The sequence below is a fragment of the Neofelis nebulosa genome, chromosome 12 (assembly GCF_028018385.1).
Source record: "Neofelis nebulosa isolate mNeoNeb1 chromosome 12, mNeoNeb1.pri, whole genome shotgun sequence".
In the NCBI taxonomy this organism is placed as follows: Eukaryota; Metazoa; Chordata; class Mammalia; order Carnivora; family Felidae; genus Neofelis; species Neofelis nebulosa.
Genome location: NC_080793.1, coordinates 64,117,360 through 64,128,393, shown reverse-complemented (window position 1 = coordinate 64,128,393; position 11,034 = coordinate 64,117,360). Strand labels below are relative to the sequence as shown.

Here is an 11,034-nt window from a genome sequence, read left to right as displayed (position 1 = left end):
TTCTAGTGTTTTTCTATCATATGCATGCAAATGTATGTGCATATACCCATATATGATACGCTTCTTACTGAGCGGACTCGTACTACTTGTACAGATCATCAACTTGCTTTCGTCACTTAAACAGATGTATTTATCTTTTCTCCACATCCACTTGTACAACGATGGCACTCCTTTTAATAGTTGCATAGTTTGCCTTGGTATGGTTATAGCAATAATCAGTGGGAGGGGGACATCTTGCCTCCCAGAGTACCTATGACAATGTTTACAGACATTTTGCTGGAGGGAAGGGGTGCTACTGCCGTCTAGTGGGAGAAGTCAGAGACTCTGGTAAACACCTTTCAATTCACAGGACAGGAGCCTGCTGCAAAGAATATTGAGGTCAAAAGTTAATAGCGCTGCTTCCGCCTTCCTCCTTCCCCCAAGATGGCAACAGCCGAAGACGCGTTACTGCTATTGCGGCTCCCCGCGCTGTTCGAAACCAGCAAGCAGCTTCTGGACGAAGTGGAAGCAGCGACTGAACCCACCGGTTCCCAGATAATTCAAGATAAGGTATTCAGGGGACTAGACCTCCTTAAGAAGGCTGCTGAAATGTTATCGCAGCTCGACTTGTTCAGCCGAAATGAAGACTTGGAAGAGATTGCTTCCACAGACCTGAAGTACCTGATGGTCTCAGCTTTTCAAGGAGCGCTCGCCATGAAACAAGTCAACCCCAGCAAGCGTCTAGATCATTTGCAGTGGGCTCGAGAACACTTTTTTAACTACTTAACTCAGTGCCAGTATTATCATGTGGCAGAGTTTGAGCTGCTCCAGACCAACTCAGCTGATAATAATACTGCTAGTTCCTCCATGGCGTGTCCTAGCCTCGTTGCTGTGGCATCTGAAAGACAGGCTAAAATAGAGAGATACAAGCAGAAGAAGGAGGTGGAGCATAGGTTGTTTGCACTGAAATCTGCTGTGGAAAGTGGTCAAGCAGATGATGAGTGTGTTCGTGAATATTACCTTCGAAGGTGGATCGGTATTAGCTTAGAAGAGATTGAGAGCACTGACCAGGAGATGAAGATCCTGAGAGAAGACGACTCCTCAAAAGAGGCATCAACTTCTTACTCATCTCCTCAGGACAGGCCTCCAATGAAACCCTTCGTTCTCACTCGGAATGCGGCCCAAGCCAAAGTATTTGGAGCTGGTTATCCAAGTCTGGCATCTATGACGGTGAATGACTGGTATGATCAGCATCAGAAATATGGAGCATTACCAGATCAGGGCATAGCCAAGATAACACCAGAGCTCAAAAGAGCAGCTCAGCAACAGGAAGATCAGGAACAAAAGGAGGCAGAGGAGGAGGAAGAGGAGGAGGAGGAGGGGGAAGAAACACTCCACAGAGTTCGGGAGTGGGATGACTGGAAGGACACCCATCCCAGAGGCTATGGCAACCGACAGAACATGGGTTAGTCTTACCACAACAAGATGGGACTTCAGGGACTCACATCTTCCCAGCCAAGGAAAGCCATGCAGTCTTCCCCTACCTGGGCTCCTGCTTCAGCTGTGTAAAATGAAGATGCTTAATCTTGCTTTATGTTCAATAAAATGTCAAACAAGTAAGTGTGTATTTGTACTCTAGGTGATCAGCCAGCAATCTTGTTTTGGTGTTATCATCCTCATCATGGTGTATTCCAGTTTCGTAAGTGGAAAGAAAAAAGTACTGACAAATGGCTCTGTATAATCAATGGCTATATAAATTCTCTTAAAAAATAATAAAAGTCCCTTTATTAAAAAAAAAAACTAAATAGTGCTGAGGTCAGAAAATTCTATAACATAAAATTTTCCTTATTTCCAGTTATTTAGATTTTGTTAATCAATCATATATATACTTACATCTTTATGCATGTTGTGCACATCAGTGGTAGATCCAGACTTTGTGAGTACTTTATCTTATACAATATTGGTCTTTAGGAATATGATTATGCAATTAAAAATATAAAGCTGCTGTGGTTTGTGCAAGTGAGTGGCCCTTAAGCTTCCCTGTAAATAGTTTCTGGTTCAATTATTTCTATAAGAGAGATTCCTAGAGGTGGAACTGCTAGGTCAATGAACATGGCCCCTATCATATATCAAATGTTTGTCCCCCCCCCCCACCAAATTCATATGTTGAAATCTAATCTCCATCCAATGTGATGATATTTGAATGTGGGGGCCTTTGGGATGTAATTAGGTCATGAGGGTGATTAGGTCATGAGGGTCATTCACTAATCTTCTGACTGAATTAATGCCCTTGTAAAAGAGACCCCAGAAAACTTCCTTACTCCCTCTGCCATGTGAAGAAACATGTAAAGGAGAAGGTCATCTATGAACCATGAAGGGGGCTCTGATCATACAGCAGAATCTGACCTTGCTGACACCCTAAACTTGGACCTCTAGCTTCTAGAACAGTGAGAAATAAATTTCTGTTGTTTACAAGCAACCCAGTCTATCATATTTTTGTTATGGCAGCCACACTGATGAAAACAGCCTTTTATATTTTGGGCAATGACATTAGATTGCCTTTCAAAAAAGCTACTGAAACTTAACCTTTTAATGAAAAAAAAAAGTCTTTTTCAGAGGATTTTTTATCAATATGTACCAACATTTTACCTAGCAAGTTAATTTAGGAATCTCATTTTTTGAATTTAATCCAACAGAAATGATCGTTAATTGGACATGGATATATGTGTATGATATGTGGTCAGAATAGCATTGTAATCAGCAAGGAATTGGAAACCAATTCAAACCTAACACAGGACATTGGTTAAAAGAATTATGATGTAAATTTACAATATGCTGGTATAGAAAGATTAGACATGTCAAGCAGGCTTATGGGGTATGTTTAAAGCCCATAAACTTCAGAACCTAATGCTGTGTCTTTACAGCGTCCAGCTGCCTCTGTGTCTCTTTATTGCAGGCTCCCAGCATTCTCTAACAGATGAGAGGTAGGAAGGTGATGATAGAGGACAGATATAATGATATCAGTTTGGTGTTCTGTTTGGTACCCAGACCCTTCTTGTTGAGAGGCAAATTCAGGTCAGTGGTTTGGCCCACCTCTAGGGATTGAGAACCACAGGATCAAGCCCTTTCTGTAAGAGTCATTGGACTTATTTCTACTACCCTTACTTGGAGTTTAAGGCAGTGACATTTGGTGCAAGGGCAGCTTTGAAAAGTGCTAAAAGACCCTAAATCCACTGGATGAGAAGGTTGGTCTGGGAATTCTTGTAACAGATTTTCCTAGGCGGCCATTAAAATGTGGTTGAGTAGTATCTATGTGTTTGTTTCATAACATATTGTAAGTGGGAAAAAGAGCTATATAAATTAGCCTTTGTAAAATGAATATGTTCATTTACATATCAATACAGGCTACATATGTGTTTTAAATTTCATATAAGCATATATGACAGATACGTGTTGAAAAAATGAGAAGATATACACCAAGTATGTTAATGGTAGTTGTCTCAGCAATATGGTCAAACAGGAGACTTTTATTCTTTTCCTTATACAAAAGTGTATTTTTTTTCTTTCAATAGGCATATGTTGCTTTTGTAATTGCAAAAACAATGAAGGGAGAAAGTATGTCCATTGCTTTGACGTAGGAATAAATAAATGAAAAACATCACCACACTAGTCTGTATTAAGTATAACTTAAAAAATTTTTTAGAGAGATGATAATGAGAACATGTACAATTTAAATTTATATTTCAGATACATACAAGGTATGTGGGGAAAAATAGGAGCAAATAGGATATTCACAGGTGCCTGGACATCATCTACCCAAATCTATTTTTCAGACACAATAATTCCAATTGTCCTCTCTTTAGTTGGCTGATTCTTTCTTCTGTCTGCTGCAATCTGCTGTTATATCCCTCTTGTGAATTTTTCAATTCAGTTATTGTACTTTTTAGCTCTAGAATTTGTTTGGTTCTTTTTTTAAAAAATGATTTATATTTTTTTGTTGATATTCTCTTTTCATACATCATTTTCCTGATTTCCTTTTGTTCTCTTTATATGCTGTCCTTTAGCCTTTTAAGCTTATTTAAGACAGTTGTTTTAACATCTTTGTCTTGTAAATCTAATGTTTGCTCTTCCTCAGGGATGATTTCTCTCAATTATTTTGTTCCTATGAAGAGCCATGTTTTCCTGTTTCTTTGCATGCCTGTGACTTTTTTTTTGTTGTTGAAAATTGGGCATTTGACTATTATAATGTGGTAACTCTGAAAATCAGATTTACTGCCTTCCCCAAGGTTTGATTCTTTTTTAATTGTTGAAGGTTATATTAGTCTGTTTTGTTTTGAAAAATTTCAAAACTATTTTTTTAAAAGACCATTAGTTGTGTCTTACCACTGAAGTCTCTGTTCAGGTCAGGTTCAGCTAATGTTTTGACAGATTTCCTGAATGCCAGGAGCTCTCCCAATATTTACAGATTAGCTCTGTGCTAGAACACACCTTCAACAGTTATCTAGGCTTGCTCTGACCCTAGAGATCAACCCAAGGTGAAAGCTCAAAGTCTTCTCAGATCTTTTCTTAGCATGCCTCTTTCCTGGGCATATGAATAGCTTTCAGAATTCTCCAATGTACACTGCTGCTGCTTTGAATGTCCTAATTTCCCAAATAGTCTTACCTTAGCTTTTCCTCCATGCCTCAAATGGTCTATTGTATATCTTCACCTGGAATCTCTTGATGCAGGCACCTTGTGGCTTTTATAAGCAACGTCCACTGCTTCTCTACCTGAGTTCTAAGTTACGTAAAACAGAGATGAGCATCTTGTATCAATCTTCTAAGTATTCCCTGGATAGGTTAGAATAGATGCACATAGTAATTTGGAAATAAAGTCTGCCTCCTCTGGACCATGGTAAGGAACTGGCAAACTTGCTGCTACCAATCAAGACCAGGACTGCCATTGTGCTGGGGAGGTAGTGGCACAAGGATGAATAAATATGTAACAAAATTTTCCTTATATTTTGAAGATGACTTTTTCTTGATTGGGCATTTTCTTGGTTGTTGTAAATATTTTACTGTTTTCTAGAGCTCTTGGCAAAGTTGTTTCAGCTTTTTTTTTTTTTTTTTTTAGTGTTTCTGTGAGAGAACAGGAGCTTAGAGCCTTCTAGTCTGCCATTTTGCTGCCATCTCCTCTGACAATAATGTGTTCAACAGAATAGTATACTGCAGGAGGGAACAGTGTAAGAAGGAAGGAAACCACACTGGATTCTGAATTTTATTCACTGAAGTATGACTTGATAAATTCCTTTAGGTATTGGGGAAAAAACAGACTACAATTGGCAAGTTCTTAGTTTAAAAGGGATTAAAATAGAAGATGTTTGCTTTAAACTTTGAAATTGTAATTTTTTTCTTTTAGACACCTCACAAGAACTCTTACACATTAAAGTGTTGAAGCCAATAAAAGGCCATTTCCTGAAGGACAGATGGATGAGGCCCTCAGCATCACTAGAGAAGTTGCTGACAGTTCTCATCAGCCTTCTTGGCACTAATCTCACAGTAATCAAAATTAAATAAGTTGTCCTGGCAGAGCGGGCTAGTGACATATATGCAACAAATGCTAGGTAAACATAAGCTTGGCATGGACACATTTTAGAAGAATAAAACCCAATTCATATAAAAAGGAGTTCATGAAGAGATAGTTTCTTTTAAGGATTAATATTTACTTCAGTTTAATGAGAAACAATGGGATTTGTTGTGATATTTGGAAAGACAATTTGTTTATTATTGTTTAATATTGGAAATGCATATTTTACTTTCGTAGATATATACTCTTCATATACAGGATACATTGTAAGAATATGACATAAGCTGTTTGCCAGTTCACAACAATAATCAAATTTATGGGAAGGACTTGGCTAAACAAATATGTATGTATATATATATATATTTATGCATATAATCACTTACATATTATACCCACTGTTCATCCCAACAAGTGTCATCCTTAATGCCCATCACCCATTTAGACATCCCCTCACACAGCACCCCTCTAGCAACCCTCAGTCTGTTCTCTGTATTTAAGAGTCTCTTATGGTTTGACTCCCTCTGTTTTTATCTTATTTTTCCTTCCCTCCCCCAATGGTCATCTGTTTTGTTTTTTAATTCCACATATGAGTAAAATCATATGATATTTGTTTTTCTCTGACTGACTTATTTCGCTTAGCATAATACACTCTAGTTCCATCCACCTTGTTGCAAATGGCAACATCAAAAAAAGTTTCATTTTTTTCATCACCAAGTAGTATGACATTTTATACCACATCTTCTTTATCCATTCATCAGTTGATTGACATTTGAGGTCTTTCCATAATTTGCCTATTGTTGCTAGCTCTGCTATAAACATTGGGATGCATGTGCTCATTCAAACCAACATTTTTGTACCCTTTGGATAAATTTCTAGTAGTGCAATTGCTGGGTCATAGGGTAGTTCTATTTTTAATTTTTGAGGAACCTCCATACTGTTTTCCAGAGTGGCTGCACCACTTTGCATTCCCACAAACAGTGCAAAAGTGTTCTCCTTTCTCTGCATCTTCACCAACATCTGTTGTTTCCTGAGTTGTTAATTTTAGCCATTCTGACAGGTGTGAGGTGGTATCTCATTGTGGTTTTGATTTGTATTTCCCTTATGATGAGTGATGTTGAGCATCTTTTCGTGTGTCTGTTAGCCATATTGATGTCTTCTTTGGAAGTGTCCATGTCTTTTGCCCATTTCTTCACTGGATTATTTGTGTTTTTTTGGGTGTTGAATTTGATAAGTTCTTTATAGATTTTGGACCCTTTACCTGATATGTCATTTGCAAATATCTTTTCCCATTCCCTTGGTTGCCTTTTAGTTGTATTGATTGTTTCCTTTACTGCACAGGTTTTTTATCTTGATGAGGTCCCAATAGTTCATTTTTGTTTTTGTTGTCCTTGCCTCTGCAGGCATGTCTAGTACAAAGTTGCTGTGGTTGAGGTCAAAGAGGTTGTTGCCTATTTTCTCCTCTAGGCTTTCCATGGTTTCCTGTCTTACATTTAGAACTTTCATCCATTTTGAGCTTATTTTTGGTTTTGGTGTAAGAAAGTGGTCCAGGTTCATTCTTCTGGAGTGGATAAACTGCTGTCCAGTTTATCCAACACCATTTGCTGAAGAGACTGTCTTTTTTCCACTGGATATTCTTTCCTGCTTTGTTAAAAGTTAGTTAGCCATACATTTGTGGGTCCAGTTCTGGGTTCTCCATTCTGTTCCACTGATCTATGTGTCTGTTTTCTTGTGCCAGTACCATACTGTCTTGATGATTACACCTTTGCCATATAACTTGAAGTCTGGAATTGTGAGGCCTCCAGTTTTGGTTTTCTTTTTCAATATTACTTTGGCTATTCAGGGTCTTTTCTGGTTCCATACAGATTTTAGAATTGTTTTTTCTAGCTCTGTGAAGAATGCTGGTGTTATTTTGAATGGGATTGCATTGAATGTATGGATTCCTTTGGGTAGTATCAACATTTTAAGAATATTTGTTCTTCCAATCCATTGAGCATGAAATGTTTTTCCATTTCTCTGTGTCTTCTTCAGTTTCTTTCATAAGCTTTCTATAGTTTTCAGTTAACAGACCTTTTACTCTTTGGTTAGGTTTATTCCTAGGTATTTATGGTTTTGGTGCAATTGTAGATGGGATCGATTCCTTGGTTTCTCTTTCTGCTGCTTCATTATTGGTGTATAGAAATGCAACCAATTTCTGTATGTTGATTTTATATCCTGAGATTTTGCTGAATTCATGTATCATCTCTGGCTGTTTTTTGGTGGTCTTTCAGGTTTTCCATGTAGAGTATCATGTCATCTGTGAAGAGTGAAAGTTTGACTTCTTCCTTGACAATGTGAATGCCTTTTATTTCTTTTTGTTGTCTGATTGCTAGGGCTAGGACTTCCAACTTTATGTTAAACAACAGAGGTGAGAGTGGACATCCCTGTTGTGTTCCTAATCTCAGGGGGAAATCTCTCAGTTTTTCTCCATTGAGGATGATGTTAGCTGTAGGTCTTTCATATATAGCCTTTAATATGTTGAGTTATGTTTCTTCTATCCCCACTTTATTGAAGGTTTTTATGAAGAAAGGATGTTGTATTTTGTCAAATTTTTTTCTGCATCTATTGAGAGGATCATGTGGTTCTTATCCTTTATTTTATTAATGTGATGTATCATGTTGATTGATTTGTGGATATTGAGCCATCCCTACAGCCCATGAATAAATGCCAATTGTTCATGGTATATAGTTTTTTTAAATGTATTGTTGGATTCAATTTGCTTGTATCTTGTTAAAAATTTTTGCATCAATGTTCATCAGGGAAATTGGTCTGTGATTCTCCTTTTTAGTGGAGTCTGTGTCTGGATTTGGAGTCAAGGTAATGCTGCCCTCATGAATGAGTTTGGAAGTTTTCCTTCCATTTCTGTTTTTTGGAACAGCTTCAAAGGAATAGGTATTAATTATTCTCTAAATGTGTGGGAGACTTCCTTTGGGAAGCTATTAGGCCCTGGGCTATTGTTTGTTGGGAGATTTTTGATTACTAATTCAAATTCTTTACTGGTTATGGGTCTGTTTAAGTTTTCTATTTCTTCCTGTTCCAGTTTTGGTAGTTTATGTTTCTAAAATTTTATCCACTTCTTCCAGATTGCCCAATTTTTTGGCATTTAATTGCTCATAATATTCTTTTGTATACCTGTGGTGTTGTGATCTCTCCTCTTTCATTCATTATTTTGTCTATTTGGGTCTTTTCCTTTTTCTTTTGATGAATCCAGCTAGAGGTTTATCAACTTTAATTCTTTCAAAGAACCAGCTCCTACTGTTTTTTTTTTTTTTTCAATATCCTTGATTTCTGCTCTAATCTTTATTATTTCCCCTCTTTTGCTGTTTTGGGACTTTATTTGCTGTTCTTTTTCCATCTCCTTTAGGTGTAAAGTTAGGTTGTGTATTTGAGACTTCTCTTCCTTCTGTAAGAAGTCCTGGATTGCTATATGCTTAATTGTTATAACCACCCTTACTGCATCCCAAAGGCTTTGGACAGTTGTGTTTTCATTTTCATTGGCTTCCATGTACTTTTTTATTTGCTCTTAATTTCTTGGTTAACCCATTCATTCTTTAGTAAAATGTTTTTTAATCTCCCGGTATTTGTGGTTTTTCCAAGTTTTTTATTGTTGTTGACTCTAAGTTTCATAATGGTATGTTCTGAAAATATGCATGATATTATCGAGCTTTATGTACTTGTTGAGGGCTGATTTGTGACCCAGTATGTGACCTATTCTGGAGAATGTTCCATGTGCACTCGAGACAAATGTGTATTATGCTGCTTTAGGATGAAATGTTCTGAATGTTTCTGTTAAGTCCATTTGGTCCAGTGTGTCATTCAAAGCTATTGTTTCTTTGTTGGTTTTCTGCTTGCACGATCTGTCCATTGCTGTCCATTGTTGTAAGTGGGGCGTTGAATCCCTTACTATTATAGTATCATTACTGATGAATTTCTTTATGTTTGTAATTAATTGATTTATATATTTGGGTGCTTTCAAGTTGGAGACATAAATATTTATAATCACTAGATCTTGGTGGATAGACCCCTTAATTATGATATAATGCCCTTCATCTCTTGTTACAGTCTTTGCTTTAAAATCTTGTTTTTCTGACGTAAGTATGGCTAGCTATTCTGGATTTCTTTTGATGTCCATTAGCATGATAGATAGTTCTCCATCCCCTCACTTTCAATTTGCAGGTGTCTTTTTTTTTTTAATTTTTTTTAACGTTTTTATTTATTTTTGAGGCAGAGAGAGACACAGCATGAACGGGGGAGGGGCAGAGAGAGAGGGAGACACAGAATCGGAAGCAGGCTCCAGGCTCTGAGCCATCATCCCAGAGCCCGACGCGGGGCTCGAACTCGCGGACTGCAAGATCGTGACCTGAGCTGAAGTCAGATGCCCAACTGACTAAGCCACCCAGGCGCCCCTCTGCAGGTGTCTTTAAGTCTAAAATGAGTCTTTTGTAAGCAGCGTATTGATGAATTTTATTTTTTTTATCCATTCTGACTGATACCCTATATCTTTTGTTTGGAGCATTTAGTCCACTTAAATTAGATTGAGAGATGTGAATTTAGTGCCATTGTGTGGTCTGTAGATTTGGTGTTTCCGATAATGTTCTCTATTCCTTTCCAGTCTTTGTTGCTTTTGGTCTTTTTTATCTTGCTTTTTTTTTTCTTCCACTCAGAGTCCCCCTTAAAATTTCTTGCAGGGCTGGTTTAGTGGCCATGAACTCCTTTAGTTTTTGTTTGTTTGGGAAACTTTTTTTTTTAACAGTTATTTATTTTTGAGACAGAGAGAGACAGAGAATGAGCAGGGGAGGGGCAGGGAGAGAGGGAGACACAGAATCTGAAGGAGGCTCCAGGCTCTGAGATGTCAGCACAGAGCCTGACATGGGGCTTGAACCATGAACTGTGAGATCATGACCTGAGCTGAAGTTGGATCCTTAACTGACTGAGCTAACCAGGTGCCCCTGTAAACTCTTTATCTTTTCTTCTATTTTAAATGGCAGACTTGCTGGATAAAGATTTCTTGGCTGCATATTTTTCCAATTCAGCACGTTGAATATATCCGGTCACTCCTTTCTGGACTGCCAAGTTTCTGATCAGATTCAGATATAGATTTGCCACAAACCTGTTTTCTCTTCCCTTGTAGGTTAAGAACTTTTTTCCCTTGGTGCCTTTATGATTCTTTCCTTGTCTGTGTATTTTGTGAATTTGACTATGATTTGCTCGGTGATGTTCGGTTTTTATTGAATTTAATGGGAGTTCTCTGTGCTTCTTGAATTTTGCTTTTTGTGTCTTCCCCCAGATTAGGAAAGTTTTCAGGTATAATTTGTTCACATAAACCTTCTGCCCCTGTCTTTCTATTCATCTTCTGTAACTTCTGTGATATGAATATTATTCCTCTTTAATAAGTTGTTGAGTTCTCTAAGTCTTCTATTGTGATCTTTTGCCTTTATTTACCTCCTTTTTTC

General features: G+C 37.6%; 1 protein-coding gene across 1 annotated transcript; it reads left to right on the top strand.

The window, feature by feature from the left end:
* The first annotated feature begins 423 nt into the window (after positions 1-423).
* Positions 424-1,555, top strand: LOC131490888 (immunoglobulin-binding protein 1-like). The gene has a single exon (XM_058693318.1). It carries the CDS (start codon positions 424-426, stop codon positions 1,447-1,449), a length of 1,026 nt encoding a protein of 341 aa, XP_058549301.1. The 3' UTR covers positions 1,450-1,555.
* Positions 1,556-11,034: the final 9,479 nt, after the last annotated feature.